This window comes from Armigeres subalbatus, chromosome 2 (genome assembly GCF_024139115.2).
Source record: "Armigeres subalbatus isolate Guangzhou_Male chromosome 2, GZ_Asu_2, whole genome shotgun sequence".
In the NCBI taxonomy this organism is placed as follows: Eukaryota; Metazoa; Arthropoda; class Insecta; order Diptera; family Culicidae; genus Armigeres; species Armigeres subalbatus.
In genome coordinates this window covers 242,247,678-242,269,374 of record NC_085140.1, presented here as the reverse complement: position 1 = coordinate 242,269,374, position 21,697 = coordinate 242,247,678, and the positions used below count along the sequence as shown (strand labels likewise).

Below are 21,697 nucleotides of genomic sequence, written 5' to 3'. Positions count from 1 at the left end.
TGTTGATATATTTTTTGAAAATACAGTTCTGGAAATCAATAAAGTATATTCAACGTGTTTTTAGTAAAAATCTAAATACTTTTTAAATAAAATGAATAATTTCCTAATAAATATAATACTTGGTCCCAAAAAGGCTTATTAGGATGGTTGACTATTACGAAAACGCTTCAAGCGAAAAATGACACGAAACTTAACCACTGGCATTAAAACTTACCTTTTAAAATGCTCTCGTATCCTGTCCTCTCGTACCGTTTCGGGCAAGTTTCCAACCCAAAGATGTCGAGTCTCGCGTACCATTGTGCCTCAGGTGCTTCATGGAGGCGACTTTTTCCGGTCTGGGGGCCGTCAACCCTTGACGCTTGACTAATTACCCCAAATCTTCTGCTTTCGATTGCTCTCCGGCTCAAAACCTGCACCACTCCTTCATACTTTTGCGTGCACTGAACGGGGACACGGATTGAGGAGGGAAATTGGAGACACACTTACCCGAAAACAGCGCGCGATCCACCGAATTCTCACTGAAAAAGCAGGGGCACGATTCTTCTTGGATCGGACGATCACGATCACACGGTTACGAGGCGCGGAACCTAAAAACGCTCGACCGTACCCGAGTCTGATTAGAGCTGGAACTCTTCGATCAGAATCTGCGAACGATTAAGAAGTAACACACGGCGATGTTTGGCAGACTGTTACATCCTACTTCCGGACCACGATAAGTATCGCACGGAGTAGACGCCGAATTCCGTCTAGTTGGACCCCGTATGCTGCACCGCGAAACACTGCACCAATTATGACAAGAACACACTCCAAATATGCACTTTACCCGAGAAGAAAAAGAACAGAAGAGAAGTTCCGGAGAACGATCTCTTCCAGCTAGAAAATTATTCTCGTATTCCGGACGTCGTCGAAAATCCGGACTTCCAGCACATTCTGCGTTTGCACAACCTTTGTATTAACCCCTTTCCTATTCCTTTCTGGGGGGACAAAACTCTTAACTTTCTCCCCCAGAAGCCACTCAAAGGGCCCCTTCCAACTATGGTGCGGAGCACTTGTTCACAAAAAACGGACACTTCCTCCCCTGGGAAACTTGCCGATCATACTACGGAACCAAGGAGTGGTCTACCGTAGACCGTAACCCCTCCGGATCCCATCCCCTTGGAAAGGGGGAACGCTTGACTTGGGTTCACGCTTTACTCTTCCAAATGCGAATGCTGGATCCGTCCAAAACAGGATAGGTGAGCTTTTAGCTGGGCAGGGGCTCCTTTTGCTCGTATCAGCCGTACATGACAAGTCACTTCCTATACCCGGATATACGACAATCTCCTTAAATCGCCGAATCGAAGGGGGAATTATTTACAAGAGATATTTCCAACGAAAACTCGACGAACACGAAGAACGCTTCAGGTGAAAATTAACAACTTTTTTTTAGATGTTGACAATGAAGATGAAATTTTTCACTGATTTTTTTTATCTCGACGTGAGCAAATTACCTTTAACTCCTTTTAATCAAATTCTCTTACACATTTGCCTCGATTTATCGTAAATTTGCTTCAATAGTAGATTCAACACACTTAACAATTCGTATCTGTAACAATTTGCTTTATGCAATCCTAGAAATAAAAATTTAAAACATTTTCATTGCACTGAAAACACTTATCACTTGACAAAATTTGTTCTTATGCCTGATCACCATTTTTGCTCGGGATGCGATCCCGACCAAGAAAATTAAATTTTCTGCAGAACCGCAAGGCAATGCAATCAGGCAAGGTTCATAGTTCACTTTTCCCAAAAGAAGCCGTTGTTAGTTGACTAATTCCATTTTTTTAACACAGCGGATTGAATTCGCGAACCGGAAATAGGCTTTTAATCCAATTTTGGGTGACTTTCTGGATCATCCGTTCTGCCTCCCAAGCGCGTTAAAGGTTATCACCGTTCCGGCGATAATCCACAATTTCAAATAAAACCATTAATTTCACGATAATTACACTTCTTTAAACTTTCGGCTCGAATTTCAGCACTTTTCCATGATTTTCAAACGGCGAAAGAGACACTCTTTTTATTGAATTTCTTCCTGTACTTTTTCTCCACACCAAACTCCCTCGGTGCCTCTTCCTTTTCTTTTTGGCTCAGTGTTTTTTTCTAGACTCGAGAAGAGCTCGACGGCACCGCGTATCGCTCTTTCTCCTTCACTCTTATCACTTGGATTGATCCGCGGCTAGGTAGAAAATCTGCTGATGATGATGTTTGTTCAGATGTGGAAACAGCGACAACGCGTTCGTTACATCGATGTCTACTCATCGCGTTCCTGAAACTGACTGAACGCGCGCACACGGGAAACGGTTTTCGCCGACGAACACAACTGATGAATGTGCTGCCGAGGAGAAAGGCGAAGACGAAACGAACACGAGAAGAAACCATCATCGTTTTTACATTCGGTTATGGATGTCGCACCACTACCGGCGCACGGTGAGATCCGTTACGCACGCGATTGTCGGCCATTTTGAATGAATGACGACGCAAGTGAACAAGATTGAGTGCCATATCTATCCCACTAAAGAACGAGTGTGATTCTCTTGAATTCATTAAACGAGACACATTATAAGCTTATAGATTTTTTTTTGCTTCACATGAGTTTGATTTATTATGAGAAAACTAATCGATTATTTACCAAGAGATTATGTTTGATTGGCTTTATCGGACTTACAGCCTATTTAGATTACGAGCTTAATGACATGACAAAGAGTATCTTGATGTCGTAAGTGAAGAACTGATCCCTGTATCAGAATTTACAAAAATAAAGTAATAAAAAAAGTATCTTGATGTCAAAGATTACTTATCTTATTTTCATTTCATATGATATTACGACAAATACTTGGTAAATTCTCGTAATCTGAATAGGTTATTGATATTATAATCAATCGATGCTTTAAGTGAAGACGTACAAATGTCAATCCTAAAACGGTCCTGTCGGTTCAGACAATTTAAGCACTCTGGTCATAGTGTTTCAGCATGCTCTTAATACAATACAAATTCAAGCAATAGTGGGCATTTTTAACTGTGAGAATTATAACATAACAAATAAAAGCAGGTCTAGCTCTAGGAAGAATATAGAGAGCCAAATGTATTCACCAAGTAGTGATACTGCCTCTCAAGCATTTAGCCAAGACATACACCCAATATGTTTTTTACACAATTGGTATTTATTAATTTCTCGCTTTTGAAATACCACCTGAATTTTCTTTGATTGTTTGTGAATTTTTTCGTGGGGTGATTAGGTAGATAAAAAAATTCGCTGGTGGAAAATCCCCACCCGCATAATAAAAAACAACATGTTATATGGTCAGAATCATTATTACGATGTAAGATATAGCTTCACAGTTTACGTTGCGGTTATCGAATACTTTTCGATCGATTCAACCATAACTGCTCGACATCATCACTAAAAGTCAACATATAACATGCTGTCTCTAAAATGTTCTTTATTTCCTGCATTATATGTCAACATTTTATCATACTGTTGAGCAAAAATTTTGCACGCGAAAACAGACGATTTTTTATGGTGACATAACTTAACAACCCATTCAACATATTGTTATTTGTCAAATAACCGTACCACAAACTTTTAAAACTTTATATGAGATCGTTCATTTACAGTTGCCAACAGTAAAGGATACTGTTGTCGACCGCACGTGAAAATATCCATGTACAGTTTGTAATTATGCGGGCATACATGATTTTTCTGTTCCGTTTCGGGACGTTCTTCTTCCTTATTTTGGACCCCCAAAATATTCCTATAATGTACACTCTCGTGTTTATTTTTTACAGAATTGTAAAAAATCATCTAATTTAACTTTCCATAGCATTTTCAATGCATGTAATCAAATCATAGGACTGTAAGGTTTTTCTTCTTATTATTGCCATTACATCCCCACACTGGGACAGAGCCGCCTCGCAGCTTAGTGTTCACTTAAGCACTTCCACAGTTATTAACTGCGAGGTTTCTAAGCGAAGTTACCATTTTTGTATTCGTATATCATGAGGCAAACACGATGATACTTTTATGCCCATGGAAGTCCAATCCGAAAATTGCCTAGACTGGCACCGGGAAACGAACCCAGCCACCCTCAGCATGGTCTTGCTTTGTAGCCGCGCGTCTTACCGCACGGCTAAGGAGGGCCCAGGACTGTAAGGTATATAGGTTCTCCCGATTGAATTTCATAGCAAAATGTTTACATTGTTATTTACAAATTTTAAATTTTTCTTGAACTAATGCGAATAATATGGTGTAACCCACAAAACACGCACACACTCAACCGTCATTGACTCCTGTGGGCAAACTGCGGGGGGTGATGAGGGGAAATATTGAAAAGAATATCAAACTTTTCTGATTTCCCTCAACATTTACGTCAATATTTTTGGTTCGCGCTCACACCATCAATCTATTTCTTAGGGTCTGATTAACATATTTTCATTGAATACAATACTTTTCCAACACCATGATGTTGGGTTTGAGTGCCTTTGAATGAATTACCGTACACGGAAAGCGGATGTTCTTATACACTGAAGATAATCCGCTAATATTTATCGGAGCAAATCACAGGACTTTTATTTACTACCCGATAAAAATCGTTTTTCATTAATATACACGTAAAAAAATAACCTTATATGTTATGAGGCATTCCACGGAGGCATGCCAGTCGATCCTGAGCGACCATTTCGAAAATATCTGAAACTTTGCACAGTTTTTCAATTTCATCTAAGACGATCCCCACCAGTGCGTAAATAAAGCCAAAATAGCAACCTCTATCATGACGCGAACTCGCACCGGTCGTTGGTAAACGGGTTTGGGAAATGTAAATGCAACCTTCGGTGAATAGCGAGTTGGCAAATTTGGCGACCCGCTCCAACCGTTGCCAAACCATCACACGGAAATAAAGAGTAACGCATAAATAAAAAATGTGCCGCCTTCTGAAAAACTCTTCGGTTATTCATCATCAAAACCATTGTGATGGAGGTCAGTTTAGTTTGGATTTCAACTGATTGGCGGCGCTAGTGCATATGAAATAACCTGATAGGTTAGTTACTCGAAATCTGGAATTTTTAGAATATTGGCGTCTTCTACAAAGTTATTCGGGAGGTCAAAACCATCATGACGAAAACAAGTTTAATTTGAAATACAACCGCTTGGCGGCGCTAGTGAATTGGAAATAATTTAAAAGGTTAGATATTTCGATAGTTGAAATCTTAAGAATATTGCCGTCTTCTGCAAAGTTGTTCGGATGATTAAAACCAAGATTAAAACCATCATGACGAGCAAGTTTAGTTAATAATACAAACGCTTGGCGGCACTAGTGTATTGGAAATAACCCGATAGGTCAGGTATCTCAAAATATGTAATTTTTAGAATACTGCCGCCTTCTACAAAGTTGTTCGGGTGGTCAAAACCATTATGCTAGGTTAGATATTTCGAAAACTGAATTTTTTAGAATATTGCCGTATTCCACAAAGTTGTTCGGGTGGTGAAAACCGTCATGATGCAAGCAAGTTTAGTTTTAAACACAATCGCTTAGCGGCGCTAGTGTATAAGAAATAAACTGATAGGTTAAATATCTCAAATCTGGAATTTTCAGAATATTGCCGTATTCTACAAAGCTATGGCCCATCCACAATGGTGAGCGCAGCGGCAGGTTTTGGCAGAAAAATGCATGGGTTAACCGTCAAAACGCGCTGCTGCGCTCATCATTGTGGGAGCCCCTTTACTTGCCATAAGACGAGTTCGTACAATTCCATTTAATTCCACCACTTGGTTGTACCTTTGACAGATACTTATTTCGACTTCTACAGTAAGGCCATCTTCAGTGTCTCGTACTTGACTCGATTCGACTCAACTCGAGCGCCAACGACTATTGCGGTTTCAAACAAAACTTCTGGTTTGACTACCCTTTTAAATCTTACATAATAACCAACCTAACAGATAATTCGGATAACTTTGTAGAAGATGGCCACTTTTCAACTCTAACGGATTCAGAAATATTTAACCTAACAGGTAATTTCTCATACACTAGCGCCGCTATGCGTATGAATTCCAAACTAAACTAGTCTCCATCATAAATGTTATGGCTACCCGAACAACTTTGTAGGAGACAAAATCTTTCTAAGTTTTATAGATCTCGAGATATCCACCTCACTAAATTATTGCATATAAGCTAGCGCCACCTAGCAGATGTGTGTCTAGCTAATGTGATAATCACAAAATGCATTACGCACATATTAATATTACAAAAGTTGGAGCGCGTTCTGAAAGATTTGAAAATAAATAATATTTTTTTCCTGATTTTATTTATTTCCGTGTTTGCCTCAATAGCAACCGGATATTCACCACTGGTGCGAAGCATGATTGCATTTCAACAACCTTGATAGAAACAACCGGTGCGAGAACAAGTGCATAAATAAAATATGAACGCATTTCGTTCCTATACTAGACACTCATTTGGATACACATCGGTGGGGATCGTCTTATACCAGTTTTATTTTTTTTTACGGTTGACTGGTATAAAAACTGAATCTAGAACAGCTGTTGGGAAAAATAATGTTTCAGATCTGGGTGCTGCGGATAGAGCCGCTTTTCTACGCTCAAGCGAGTAGAGGGATATTTTGAAATTACTCCCATAAACAAAATTATTTTGCAGTTACTTGGCTATCAAACATTTCCCGCTCTTCGAATTTATCTTTCACGCTGCAGGAGGGCGCACAAATGCGCTAGACTCTACATGACTTTATGATTGTTTACATACATTCATGCTCCAATCGGCTGCTGAATCTCGTGAAAATTCGTAACGAGTGCTTTTTAGTTTTTAGTTGCATTCCTACACGGTAACCAGAATATACTCTTTTAGGACTATAAAGTACGCATAATCGTGGAAAAGTGGAACTACGCCTAAAAGGAGTAAATTTCCTTTACTCATTTTGGAGTATACTGCTCATACGTCAAAATCGGCATACTTTTTACTCCTTTTTTACAAGTAAAACCCGACTTAATCCACCTACAGTGAATGGAACCCTTCTTACACTTTTGAAAGGTTATGGGTGCACTGCATATTACAATTTCTATGCATAAACATGAACTTTGATTGGATAACAAATAAACGAAGTTTAATGCTCGAAAAAATGTTCGAATCAGTTGGTAAATTTTTTTCGGATTTCAGAGATATCAGCAGCAAGTGTGAAAGTCGTATATAAATAAAAAGCGAAATAAGCTAAGAAAACACTAATGATAATTTTTTATCGATTTCAATAAAGAGGAAAAAGGGATACCTTTGAATTTTTTTAAAATTTTCAATAACAATACACAAAGGCTGCAGATTTGATTTGCAACCAAGCCCGATGATTTGCAACCGTTGAAACCCGAACGAGTTCAAATCGAACCATAGATGGCTGAGATATTGATTTGGCATTTTTTTATGTTTTCTAAAAATATGCCTCATGTTCGTATTTCACAGATATCTCTGGAACCCAACATCTGATTCCAAAAAAAATTAATTGGTTCTATCACGAAGCCATAGCTTTCGTATAAAAATGAAAGCGTGCAAATCGGATCACAGACGGCTGAGATCATTATGTGACATTATTTTGTTAGTTTTCTGGAAATGCACTTAATGTTCGTAAAAAAATTCAATGCGTTCAAGGGCAAAGGTATATCTTTCGTTTAAAGATAAAATCATGCAAATCATGCAGACGGCTGAGATTTAGATGTGACATTTTTTTGTAACGCACACACGCACACACGCACAAACACACACACATACATACACATGCTCAGTTCGTCGAGCTGAGTTGATTGGTATATATGACTTGGTCCTTCGAGTCTCGGATAAAAAGTCGGTTTTTCAAGCGATCTTTATACCCTTCTTAGGATGTAAGAAGGGTAAAAAGGGATATTTTTGGAAATTTAACAATTTTTAAAAAATACAAAATGACTGCAGATTTGATTTGCCGCCTTAAATGGCAATATTACAGCTTCTGTTTAAGCCCAAAAGAGTTCAAATCGGGTCATAGACGGCTGAGATATTGGTGTGACAATTCTTCATTAGTAGTCTGAAAATATGTCTCATATTTGTATTTCACAGATATAACTGAAACCGAATTTCCGATTGCAGAAAAAAATTAATGGGTCCAATGACAAAAACATAGCTTTCGTTTAAAGATAAAATCGCACAAATCGGTCCAAGGACGACTGAGATCTTGATGGGACATATTTTACCAATGTGTGAAGTTGATACGTCTAATGCTTTATGTTCGTATTTCAGAGATATCTCCGGAACCCAATGTTTAATTGCAAAAACAAAATACAATGGGTTCAATGGCAAAGCCATAGCTTTCGTTTAAAGATAAAATCATGCAAATTGGTTTACAGACGGCTGAGATATTCATGTGACAGTATTTTGTTAGTTTTCTGAAAATACACTTCATGTTCGTATTTCTCACATATCTCTGGAACCAAATGTCCGATTGCAAAAAAAATTGAACTTGTACAATGTCAAAGTCATAGCTTTCGTTTAGTATTAAAATCGTGCAAATCGGTCCACGGACGGCTGAGATCTTGATGTGAGATTTTTGTAACGCACACACATACGCACACACGCACACACACACACAGGGGGCAGCAGGGACTTTGTCCAAGGGCTTGACGACCCCTCCCCATGGCCACTGCGAGTTAGACCGGGACCATCGTCCCTAACCCCTAATCCCAAGGCGTCAAGCGACCCGTGCCGAGGGGATGCATGGCCAGGGGGGTGAAATAATTAGCTAGGCCTTTAACGGAGCCTGTGGGGTACCTGGGCACCCTCCACAGTAATTGTCCCTTACGTGGGACCAAAATGGAAAACCAAGTCAATTCTTCAATTAGTGGTAGTAGTGTAGGCGACAACCCCTTCGCAAGAGGTGGGTTGTTCAGGTCTCCGCCTAGGAGGCCAGAGGCAATAGTCGGCAGCTCAGTGCGCAGCGCCAGCGTGGGTCACTCAACCTTCCTCTCGGCTATAAAAACGCCGGTAGGGGTTATTGACGGCCCATGGCTTGTGGAGGCGATGAACCGCAAACGCGATGGGCTTTCGGCCTTCGAGGTGGCGACGGAACAGCTGGACGCCATCATCGACTTTGCGTCATCGAAGCATAATATCAGCAAGGACCTCAAGAGGAGCTTGCAGAAACTTCGAAAGTCGATGCTGGACGCCAAGCTGGAGAGGGCGGTCGGGACGGCCAAGTGTAAACCCGTGAAATCGGTGGAGTCGAGGTCTACCCAGACTGAGGCCCAAGGATTCGCGGACTCGGGCAAGGTCGAATCGACCGAAGGCGTGCCAGCGAAGACGGTGGTGCCAAAGTCTACCCAGACTGAGGCTCAAGTATTTGCGGGTACGTCGGGGGTGACTGCTCCAACGGAGCAGACACAAAAACGGGGGAGACAGTCTCCAGGGGATGAGCTCCCTGGGGGCCGCTCCAAAACGCGGAGAGTTACCACCCCGAACATGGGTAGTGGGGCTGGGAAGCTGAACCCCGGTCAGGTACCTCCAAAACAGGGGGAGGAAGGACCTGGAAAGGTCCGTCCACACAGGAAAGACGGTGATAAGGGGTTACGGCAGACTGAAAGTTCTCAGCCGTACCAGACCAGGGAAATAGAGGGGGTAACGCCTCCTGGACCCTGGTCAAGAACAAGAGGAAACCGAAGACGTCAAGGGCCGAAAAGAAGGCCCAGGCGAATGAGGGTAGCAAGAAGTCTAGGGTAGGCGCCAATCGCTCCAGGGGCGATGCCCTAGTCATCACGGCGGACGAGGCTAAGTACTCGGATGTTTTGAAGGCGATGAGGAGTGACGTCAAGCTCGGTGAACTCGGCGTCGACGTACGTCGAATAAGACGTACCCGGATGGGCGAGATGATACTCGAGCTGAAGCGGGGCGTCTCGCAAAAGGGCGCCGCCTACAAGAAGTTGGCGGAGGAGGTCCTAGGCGAGACGGTCAAGGTGAGGGCACTCACGACGGAGGTGAATCTAAGGGTTAAAGACCTGGACGAGATCACCGAAGTCGAAGAGCTCGTCACGGCACTGCGGCGACAGTGTGAAGTGGAGACGCCCACCGCAGCCGTTCGGCTACGGAAAGGTCCGGCAGGGACGCAGGTAGCATTGGTTCGGCTATCTGCAGCGGACGCCTCCAAGGTAGTCAAGTTAGGGAGCGTCAAAGTGGGATGGTCGGTATGCCCTGTGCGCATATACGAGCAACCCGAAGTTTGCTTCAAGTGCCTGGAACCGGGGCACAAGCAATGGGACTGCAAAGGTCCTGACAGAAGCAATCTCCGCCGACGCTGCGGATTAGAGGGACATAAGGCACAATGCTGCACGAACCCTCCCAATTGTTTGATTTGTTCCAGCAAAGCTGTGAACAGCAAGCACCCCATGGGGGGTTCGACGTGCCCGGCGTTTAAGCGTGCTGCAAAATCAAAATACAGGTAACGCAGCTGGCTTGCTCGGCCTCGCCCGAGTGTTTGGTGTGCGCAGGTTTAGAGGAAACGGCGGAACACGTGTTGTTCGTGTGCTCACGTTTTCGCGCAATGCGTGACCACATGCTTGCCACATGTGGTCTGGACACTACTCCGGACAACCTAGTTCGGAGGATGTGTAAAGCTGAAGTTGGCTGGAACGCCGTTTTATCGGCTATCGCCCAAATCGCCTCGGAGCTACATAGAAGGTGGCGCGTGGACTCAAGGATGGCTAGTTCAGGCGCAAATAAGAGGTGGTCCAAGGGATCGGAGTCGGCTTCATGGGTCATACCGGTGGTCATGCTCTGTGGTCGAACTCGATCCTTTTACCGAACAAGTGGCCGCGCGAAGAACAACATGGTATCGTCGCTTTCGCGGCGTTGGTCAACCGGGCGGGTTCCGAGCCCGAGGACGGAAAGGCGTACTCGTCAAGGCTGGGGCAGGCGTAGGCACCGCGTCGGCAAGTCCCTCTGTGTGCTGGCGAATAGGCCCTATCGCAGAAAGGTCAATTTGGGGTGCACGCGGCATCATCATTCTTGATACCAGTCGTACAGAGGGAAGCAGGCGCGAAGTCGACCCTTCCCACCTTCCGAGGACATAGGGCGTGGTAAGGCCACCTGGAAAGCCGGCAATGCGCTGGCACGATACCATGGTGTTCTTCTAAAAAAGCGAGTCATGATGTTCGATGCTGCAAGGACACGCAGCTAACCTCGAGGGTGCGTCATGCCTGCTAACCTCGATGGTGCGTTGTGCACTGGCCCCCCTTTGAAGCATTACTTTCTGGTTGTACCGAAGGGACTATGGGCTTGGCGGCAATGGAAACGGTTTAGCAGGTCGGGAATGTAGTCCTGCCTCCCTCGGTGATCCCTAACCCCGCACTTCCTGGTCAACCCAGGATGTCTGTTGAGCAGATTCCCCCTCCATTGTTTAGGGAGAAAAAAAAACATACATACATGTGCTCAGTTCGTCGAGCTGAGTTGATTGGTATATACGACTTGGGTCTCCGAGCCTCAGATAAAAAGTCGGTTTTTCAAGCGATCTTTATACCCTTCTTAGGATGTAAGAAGAGTAAAAAGGGATATTTCTGGAAATTTAACAATTTTTAAAAAATACAAAAAGACTGCAGATTTGATTTGCCGCCTTAAATGCAATATTACAGCTTCTGTTTAAGCCCAAAAGAGTTCAAATCGGGTCATAGACGGCTGAGATATTGGTGTGACAATTCTTCATTAGTAGTCTGAAAATATGTCTCATATTCGTATTTCACAGATATCTCTGAAACCGAATTTCCGATTGCAGAAAAAAAATTAATGGGTCCAATGACAAAAACATAGCTTTCGTTTAAAGATAAAATCGCACAAATCGGTCCAAGGACGACTGAGATCTTGATGATGTAGTAACTAGGCGTTCGGTTAAACCGACGCAACCCACTGATTGGGTGCTCAGAGAAGAGTTACAGTTTAGCTTGAAGCAGGGCTCTGCTTTCGTGATATACGGTTGAATAAACAGTTCCTTTTAGACTATGAACTTGAACGGTAGTTCTTATTATTTTCCGACGAAAGATCCTATAATTGCATAGATAAAACAGATGGGACATATTTTACCAATGTGTGAAGTTGATACGTCTAATGCTTTATGTTCGTATTTCAGAGATATCTCCGGAACCCAATGTTTAATTGCAAAAACAAAATATAATGGGTTCAATGGCAAAGTCATAGCTTTCGTTTAAAGATAAAATCATGCAAATTGGTTTACAGACGACTGAGATATTCATGTGACAGTATTTTGTTAGTTTTCTGAGAATACACTTCATGTTCGTATTTCTCACATATCTCTGGAACCAAATATCCGATTGCAAAAAAAAATTGAACTTGTACAATGCAGAAGTCATAGCTTTCGTTTAGTGTTAAAATCGTGCAAATCGGTCCACGGACGGCTGAGATCTTGATGTGAGATTTTTGTAACGCACACACACACACAGACATACATACATACATGTGCTCAGTTCGTCGAGCTGAGTTGATTGGTATATACGACTTGGGTCTCCGAGCCTCAGATAAAAAGTCGGTTTTTCAAGCGATCTTTATACCCTTCTTAGGATGTAAGAAGGGTAAAAAGGAGTAATTTTTAACTCTGGGAACAGAATGGAAATGGGTACTTTTTACTCCTAATGGGCCAAACACAATGAATACGTTTGCGTGCGTTTTGACAGTTTTCCCATGGCAAAACTGTCAAAACGCACGCAAACGTATCAATTGTGTTTGGCCCATAAAGTTCCATGCATAAGTTTGCTTTTAAAAATTGGTATGTTTTCGGAATTTAATTTATTTTAATAAGAACACAAGGCAGCCATACATTAAGAAGTAGTTTTATTTTTTTTTTACTAGCAGACCCGACGAACTTTGTTTCGTCTAAAATTGATTTATTGTCTGATTAATTCTCGAGTTATGCAGAAATTACTGGTTCATTTGTATGGGAGCCCCCCTCTCCAAAGAAGGGAGGGGTCTCAAACCATCTTAAGAACCTTCCCCAGCCCAAAAAACCTCTGCATACAAATTTTCACGCCGATCGGTTCAGTAGTTTCCGAGTCTATAAGGGTCAGACAGACAGAAATTCATGTTTATGTATATAGAAGAGAAGATATTTATATTTCTTGGGGACTTAAGCACTAAACAGCTTCCAATAATGTTGGTGTCTGGCTTTGCTTCATTGCGCCAGGTTGTTGCGGCCGCACTGATACGTCCGGGAGCAGATTTGCGAAGATCACGGCGGTAGCATTTATTGTTGACGTTGTTCTCAAATTTCTTTGGGTACTGCACTTTAACCAATACTTAACTTGGTGTCCTTGGCTGTTTTCATCTGTGGTCAAAATGGATTCGGCTGGAACGACTCCCAGATGATTCTAATGAACTCTCCGATTTTAAGGAGATTGGTTGGTGCTGAACAGCGTCATGATGTTCCGGTCGAGATTCCGGTATTTGATCAGCAATAAAGCGGTAAGGTCTCGAATGGCCAAGCAGTTCAGAAGAAACTCTGAATCGGCAATAAACATTTTCTATTGCCCACTGTGTTTGGCTGACAATATGAAGAAGATATGCGTTCGAAGTTCTGAAGTCACGATTCCTGATAACAGAATAACAATGTAAATGATCTGATATCTGAAACATTTAAAAATATAACATACTTGCCTGAAACGCCAAACCGAGTCTGTATAACTTTTGATATCCATCAATTGACTGATTGCTGTTCATGGAAATTTTCTTTTCTTTGAATGGAATTTTTTTTTTACTCATTTCCAATTCCATTCGCATTCCACAAAAAGCATAAAAAATACTCCCTCGCCTATAGTTAAAAGCTTAAAAAGTAAAAAGTTTCAGATTCAATATCTATATCAGATATCAGATAGGTGCCCTCAGACGTTGCAAGCAAATCACTCGCAACGAGCACTTTACTCGCAGAAAACGACAACTGTCAAAAATTTGCCTGTCTGACTATACTGAAAGTGATTGCATGCACACAAATGACAACTGGTAAGCAAACGCTCGCTTGCAATGTGTGACTGCTAAGCGTTAAGCATTCAGTACACTGTTTGTCTAATTGACAAATATTTACTAAATTTCAACAAATATATTTGTTTTGTGTGTACTGACTTGTCAAATATTCGTTTATCAAATATTTGCAACACTGCGCAAAACAAATATTTGCAGAAATGACAAATAGTGTACTGTCAAAACTTCAAATATTTGATGATGTTTGCAACTCTTCAACGATGTTGAGTTGCAAATACTTACAAATAATTTTAAACTTGAACTTATCTATCTAGACCAACATTTGAAAAGGGCGTAACAGCCAAAATTTATTCCTTCTGATTCTTCGTCTCCATATAAAGCTTTATATGTGGACGAAGAATCAGAGAGAATAAATTTTGGCTGTTACGCCCTTTTCAAATGTTGGTCTAGCCATCAAAACAATTCAGGAAAAATAACATTGTCCTATTTGTTTCAAGTGTGTTCGGGGATAAATAAATCTTGGAATAAAAATTTATGGATTTTCTACGATTAATATGTGCGGATTATCCTCAATGCAGTTGGGGGAGTTTCACGATTCTTCAAATAGTTCAGGTCCACTGATATTTCGTAGACGGCTCCTTGAAAATTTAATTTAATAACATGTGGTTTAATCGGACCTGGGGACCCAAATGTTCGGGGAACATTGAACGACCATAGAGGAACATAGACCAAGGGAATCCCAGCAAATATGGGGCAATAAAATCTATATACATAAAAATGAATTTCTGTCTGTCTGACCCTTATAGACTCGGAAACTACTGAACCGACCGGCGTGAAAATTTGATGCATAGGTATTTGGGGCCGGGGAAGGTTCTTAACATGGCTTGAGATCCCTTCCCTCTTTGTCAAGAGGGGTTCCCATGCAAATGAAACACAAATTTCATCGTAACTCGAGAATTAATGAAGCAAATAGAACCAAATCTGACATGTGGAGGTTTTGGAAGAGAAGATATGTTTATGAGGTGGTTTGAAATCCCTGCCCCTCATGGAAACGGGGGCTCTCATACAAATGAATCAGAACTAATTAGAGAATGAATCAATTTTAGGCGAAACGAAGTTCATCGGATCTGCTACTAGAAAATAAAATTAGAAAGAACTGTTCATGAGAAAAAAGTCGTATGTAATCCTCCTTGATAGGGTGGTGAGTTTTTTTAAATGTGCATTAACAAAACAGTGAGATTCTAGAGCATTCATTTTCAAAAGAGATTATAGAAGTTCCTCAAGGACCTTGTATATGGCCCGGCAACCCTCTGGAACAATTCTGAAGATTGTCGTCTGTCTGTCGGTAGCGCAAAATCTCATAGTCAGTGTTAATCTTTCTGCTAGAGATATTGATTTTCTCATACTCGTGTCCTGCTTCTGGATAACTTAAATAAACTTAAAAGGTAGTGACGAAGTTCTTGTACAATTTAGGTTGATTGCTGCGTAGCTCTTGCAAAAATTCGGCGTCTGTTTCTCGACACTGTCATGAACCCAAACTCTGCTGTATGGTTGGAATTCGTCCTCACCCTCCATCAGCAAATAGCTATACAGGCAAAAATGGCCGCAACTGAAGATGCCATCTATTCCATATTCAGAATAGTTTAAAATTTATCATATTACATATTATGTATTGAATTACAACCACAGCAAAACAACAATGTCTAATGTGAGTTTGACGACAAACAATGTACTGTCTTTTGAATAACATTTGACAAATAATCAAACAAAATTTTCAAATATAATGTTTGACAAATAAGTTATATTCAAATATTTGCTCACCGTGTACTGGCACATGTCAAATAATCAGCAAACGTCAAATTTTGTTAAAACATGCTATTGTAGGAGAGAAAACACGTCTTGATCGCTTGGTAGTTTGGATAATAATAATTAATTTATTGACAATCATATTTAGTCATAGATCTTCATATAGCAATGGCTACTGGGATCCTACATTCTCTCCCTTTTTTCATTACTTAATATTTATTATAATTATTTAGTTTGAATTTAATTTATATAGTTTATAATCGTCTAAATGAGCTGGTTTCCATTTTATTCTTCCAGTTGCTCTCTGCACTTCTGTTATTAGAGCTTCACTAGATCGTTTCCGATTTGCTGTCCGGTTCTTTTGTTGCTCCTTGTTTGATTGAGGTGTGGCTGTGATTTCGACATCTAGACCATCTGCAATAGATCGTATTAATAATATTTCTTTAAATTTAAAAGATATGATAGATTCAATTGAGATACCATTTTGGAGAAAATTCTGAGTCAGGAGTTTTGATTAAGAAGAGGATTCTGATAAATAATTTTCGTCGCATGGTTGACATGAGAGGTCACAGATTACTCCGGTATCTGTATTCTGCAGATGCAATCTTGTTCCTTCTCTTTTTGTAACCAAATACTGCTGAGGATTGAATGTATGTGTTAGTTTGTTCTTTTTGACTGAGTTTTTGACAACAACTGTGTCCCCAACATCAATGTTTGACATCTTAGCCCGTCGTTTCTTATTTGTGTAATTTCTTCCCTTTTCCTTGGCTAATCTATCATTTTCCATTGCTTGATTAACGTTTACTTTTCTCTGATTTCCTGGTATTTTGTCACGTATATTCCAGCCGAACATAAGTTCAGATGGTGAATAGTTCGTAATTATGTGTGGTGTAGCACGATAGGCGTGTAAGAAATCTTGTAAGTCTGTTCTCCAGTTTCGACCCCTTGTGACACTGATCCGAATTGTTTTGAGTAATGTGCGGTTTTGCCTTTCAACTAATCCATTTTGGAATGGGGCATATGGTACCGTGTGGTTTATGGTTATCCCGTTCAAGCGACAAAATTTTGAGAATTCTTCTGAAGAAAATGGCTGTCCATTGTCACAAACAAGTTTTTCAGGGTAACCGAATCTTGCAAAAACTTCACGCAGTTTAGTCACTGTATTCTTTGCTGTCATTGATGTGACGATTACTGTTTCAAGATATATTGAAAAATAATCCGTGATTACTAGAAGATGCAGTCCGTCTATAACTTCAGTGAAATCAACTGCTACCTTTTCCCATGCCCTGTTAGGTACTTCTATCCTTGATATTGGTTCAGTGTTTGGCTCTGACACTAATACACATTCTGTACAGTCTTGAACAAAGCTATCTACCATTTGATCCATGCGAGTCCACCATACTTTTGATCTCAATCTTCGTTTCATAGATGATGCACCCAAGTGAGGGTTATGTGCAAGCTGTAAAATACGGTTCTGCAAAATCCTTGGTATCACGATTCTTTGGTCCTTCAGAAGTAAGCTACCGTCGCTAGTTAGACCATCACTTATCTTCCTATATCTATGTAAAGTCTTGGGCCATCGTCGCGGTGGAAATGGTAACCATTTAATTAGTTCTTGCAGTTCTATGTCCATTTTTGTGGCAGCGATTATGTCATCGACAGTTATTGAAATCGGGCACGAATCGGTAGCTACAGCTCTGATGATTCTCTCCGATTCCTCATCGAAACAATTTCCTCTGTCTGGAATGGATTTACACAACCGAGACAATGGATCTGCTATATTGTTTTACCAGGACGATACATGACTTTGTAATCATAAGCCATCAACCGAAGCTTCCACCTTTCAATTCGTGACGAAGGCTTCAATCTTTCTTCAAAAATGGCAATCAATGGCTTATGGTCGGTGACCAACCAAAAATATTTTCCGTATAGATAATAATGGAACTTTTCGCATGCCCATACGAGAGCTAGGGCTTCGCGTTCGGTTTGCGCATACTTTTGTTCAGTAGTTGTTAAAGTTTTTGATGCAAAACAAATAATACGATATTCTCCAGATAATTCGAATTCAACGTTTTTCAGGATACGCCAATCCTCTTCACTCAGAATATCTTCATCGACACCAGTGTCGATTACAAACGCCACAGGTACTCCTCCAACATCGATTTTAGCTGTTAGTTTACCGCCAAGATGGAATAGGTCGAAAACATCATCTTCATTATTTTCTGGGACAGTTTCATGTACATCACGGACGAATCGTTTTTTCTTGGGGATTTCCGCGTTTTCGGTTGGCCTCGCCTTTTTCTTCTTTAGGAAACAACATCGTGCAAAGTGTCCAACTACTCCACAGCTTCGACATTTCTGCATCTTCGCTGGACAGGTCGGATCGCTTGATGAGTGTTGGTTGTCACATCGGGTGCATCTTGTACGAGCATGAAACTTTCTTCCGGTGTTGACTCTAAGAATGGATTCATTAATAGGATCAGTTTTGAGTTCAGCAGGTTCCATTTTCGATTTCGTTGCGGTATCCCAGGCAGCAAGTTGCAGATCAACAGACTCGTGTGTGCGCCCTAAGGTTAGCACCTGATCGAGCGTATAATCTTTTTCCAGAAATTTACGTCGAAGTTGTATATTTTTCGTTGTAGCAATCACCTGGTCTACTAGCATGTTATCAGTTTGGTCACCAAAATCACAGTAGGTCGCTTGTTTTTTCAGTCGAATAATAAAAGTGTCAAGTTTCTCGTTTGAGCTCGGTAGCATTTGACGAAACTTCTGCCTTTCATACGCTTTCGACATTCGTGGGACAAAATATTCGTCGAGCATTCGCGTCGCTATTTGATATCGATTTCCCAAAACATGGTCTTCATCAATTTGAATTTTTGATATTATTTTGCGGACATCAGGACCACCGAATAACATCAAGGATTTGAATTTTTCTTCGTGGTCATCGACATCCTTCCACATCAAATACGCATCGAAATGCTCTCGCCATTTCTCCCACCGTAATGCAGTCGAGCCTTCTGCATCTTCGACAAACGGCGGTATAAGATGGTTCACCTATTTTAGGAATGTTTTGGAATGTTAAATGCCACCGAGGATAGGAAACGGTAGATGTAAATTATTATCATTATGCAACGGAGCTACCCACACAAGTTTTGTTTACGATTTTCGGGTTTTCCTCCTGCTCAACCTTTCTTGGTATCTTGCACAGAGTGTTACCATCGGTTTAGGAAGGGCTCATTGAAATAAGAGTATCAATAACCGACCTCTTCAACTTCAACGATCACAACCACTCTCCTACAACCATGGCCCGTGAGATTTTATCAATCTCGCATTTTATTCGAAACATTCAGTGAAGAGGTTTCACACTTGTACTCTGAGATTTCATTCATATTACAGTCTCATAGACTTGACCACTGACTCCGGGTTCCCCAAAAAGAGCATTATTTCTTAAAGAGTACTTCATTCCTAAGAGTAGTGTCAAAATGCAACGAGAAATCTTTCTCAGAGTACCAAGTATCCTTTCCTCTCAGGAAAACATTGTGGTCCGTTTTTTTTCCGACAGCAAACATCATTATGAATATCTACCATTGGCCAAGCCATCGCTCCGAAATAAATTTTCCAATTGATCCTCGTCGCCATAATGTAGGAGAGAAAACACGTCTTGATCGCTTGGTAGTTTGGATAATAATAATTAATTTATTGACAATCATATTTAGTCATAGATCTTCATATAGCAATGGCTACTGGGATCCTACAGCTATGACAAATATTTGTCGATTAGACAAACAGTGTACTGAATGCTTTAAAAAATTTCAACTCGCAGAAACGAAATTGCGCTTGCTAGTGCAGCACTAGCAAATTTTACGCTCACAAAAGTGAAAACGTTTTCAGGTGGCATTGTTGCACTGCAAAAATAGGAATGAAATTAGATTTTGTGGCCGAAAAACAAGTTTTTCGTTTTTGTTTATATTTGCATGAGAGTAAATCTGTCATTTGCTTAAAGTAAAAAACTGCTACGTGTGACTGCAATTGCGAGTGCTCTCAGAAATCATTCGCTCGCACGAGTGATTTGCTTGCAACGTCTGACGGAGCCTATATTCAAACTGACAGCCCCGAACGATTTGAATCACTGCTGATTTTACTCTAAACCAGCCTTATCTTGATCCATCTTAGTACTTTATGCATGTCCCCTAATTATTTTGTTTTTTTGCCCCAAAGTGAAACTGTCAAAACATCCGCACATCCATCATCAGTTTGTTATATTTTTTGCCAGCGTAATTTTTTTGTAAGCAAAATGGTAATTTGTACTTATTTCCTCAATAATAATTGTCGGTTTGGCTCTAAATGCAATAACGATCACATCGATCTACCGTGAGTATAGCTTCGAAAAGATCAATTTCCAAACAATTTATTCTTATCGATTAACTTGCTATTCAGAGCCGTCATCAAATCTGAGATCGATGTCACCCTCAAGGGAAATCAGTGGCCATTGTCATGTTTTGGCCCGTTCAAGGAGAGAAACTGTGTCCCAAACTTTATCGAGGATGTCAGTTTCGAGGAGATTCGAATGATGTATCTGGAGGCGAAGATGCAAAACAACATTCCCAACTATCAGATGCAACTGATGCAGATGATCAATGAAGCCAAGCAAAAAATGCAGTGGCTCTCGACTACCAACCGCGACATAATGGGCATATTAATTGAAATTTACAATCAGCAGGACGATTCCTCGAAGCCCCCCTCGGCCCATACTCAAGCGAACCCATTTGCAGCGGCGCCTGTAGGGGGAGGAGGTGTTGCTTCCACGGCGAACATTTTTGGTGGGGGAACCAATGGGGCTGGAGGGTTTGGAAATACTGGTGCAGGATTCGGTACGGGAGGAAATGCAGGTAGCAACATTTTTGGAGCAGCGCCAAATCAGTCCACGAACAACATATTTGGAGCCGGGGGAACGACCAGCGCAATGGGAGGCAATATTTTTGCAAAACCTGCCCAAACTACGACTGCGTCATCCAATATCTTTGGAGCATCGGCATTAGTTCAACAGCAGCCTGCTAGTAGTGTGTTTGGTGGACCCGCAGTTTTTGGAGGAAGTGCTCAACCATTGTTTGCTTCGGTAGGTCAAGCACAGCCTGCGACTGGGGGTTCAATCTTTGGAGGCACTGCCGGATCTGCTGCTGCTAGTTCCGGCAATTTATTCGCTCAGCCATTTGGGCAACAGACTCAGGGACAGAATCTGTTCGCCGCAGCACAATCGCAAGCTCAACCCCCAGGATCACCATTCGCTGCAGTGCCAGCTCCTGCTGCCACTAATCCGTTTACCAGCGCTCCACCATTCGCTGCCGCGACAACAACCCAGCCACAGCAAAATCTCTTCGCTTCGGCATTTAACGCCCAGCCAGTGACCACCCAATCACCATTCGGACAATCTGTCCAGCAACAAACCCCAACGCAGAGTTTGTTCCTACCGGCGCCTCAAGCAGCTCAACCGGAAACCATGGCCGCTACCGCACAATTGCCGTTCGGAACGGCGACGGCCGGCGTGTTCGGAGGAACACCGCAGCATGGTGCCGCAAACGTGATGGTCAGTCAATCGGCCACCGTTTACAGCCGCGTCGAAGATCTGACCAAAGAACAGCTGGATGCGTTCAATGCGGATCGTTTTGAGCTAGGAAAGATCCCAACGGTACCTCCACCCAAGGAGCTATGTTTTTGAGCTGTGAGTTACATTTTAAAAAATAAGTATTTGGTTTAAAGGCTCAAAGAGCTTTGATTTCTGAATTGGTTTCAAATACAAAACTATGAGGATCATAAAATGACCCACAATACGTCTTTATTGAATCCATTGGACTCGACAT

The 21,697-nt window shown here is 41.5% G+C and overlaps 3 protein-coding genes across 10 annotated transcripts in view; 1 reads left to right on the top strand and 2 right to left on the bottom strand.

The window, feature by feature from the left end:
- Positions 1 to 1,458, bottom strand: part of LOC134212005 (protein split ends) — a 417,127-nt gene extending 415,669 nt beyond the window's left edge. For 3 of the 7 annotated variants that reach the window (XM_062689470.1, XM_062689474.1, XM_062689472.1), the window contains exon 1: positions 215 to 1,374. In XM_062689470.1, the coding sequence (XP_062545454.1) occupies positions 215 to 297 (83 nt within the window). In that variant the 5' untranslated portion in view covers positions 298 to 1,374. Of the gene's footprint in view, positions 1 to 214 lie in introns of all 7 variants that reach the window. The other 4 variants (XM_062689471.1, XM_062689473.1, XM_062689469.1 and 1 more) reach the window with 3 other exon arrangements.
- The window catches only part of LOC134212007 (serine/threonine-protein kinase RIO3), a 114,422-nt gene that overhangs the window by 89,745 nt on the left and 2,980 nt on the right, over positions 1 to 21,697 (bottom strand). Inside the window, exon 4 of one of the 2 annotated variants that reach the window (XM_062689479.1) lies at positions 16,120 to 16,253. The exons of the other annotated variant lie outside the window; for it this stretch is intronic. The gene's annotated coding sequence lies outside the window, so the exon portion shown is untranslated. Of the gene's footprint in view, positions 1 to 16,119; positions 16,254 to 21,697 lie in introns of those variants that run through there. 2 annotated transcript variants of the gene reach the window in all.
- LOC134212009 (nuclear pore complex protein Nup98-Nup96-like) lies at positions 20,049 to 21,658 on the top strand. The gene is made up of 2 exons (XM_062689481.1): positions 20,049 to 20,210; positions 20,277 to 21,658. The coding sequence occupies exons 1-2, from the start codon at positions 20,134 to 20,136 to the stop codon at positions 21,553 to 21,555; spliced, it is 1,356 nt and encodes a 451-aa protein (XP_062545465.1). The 5' UTR covers positions 20,049 to 20,133; the 3' UTR covers positions 21,556 to 21,658.

Bases quoted from the DNA above. Each gene is read 5' to 3' on its own strand.
- LOC134212009 (XM_062689481.1), top strand. From the start codon at position 20,134: ATGGTAATTTGTACTTATTTCCTCAATAATAATTGTCGGTTTGGCTCT. The intron at 20,211-20,276 runs GTGAGTATAGCT...CTTGCTATTCAG, and splicing joins AACGATCACATCGATCTACC to AGCCGTCATCAAATCTGAGA.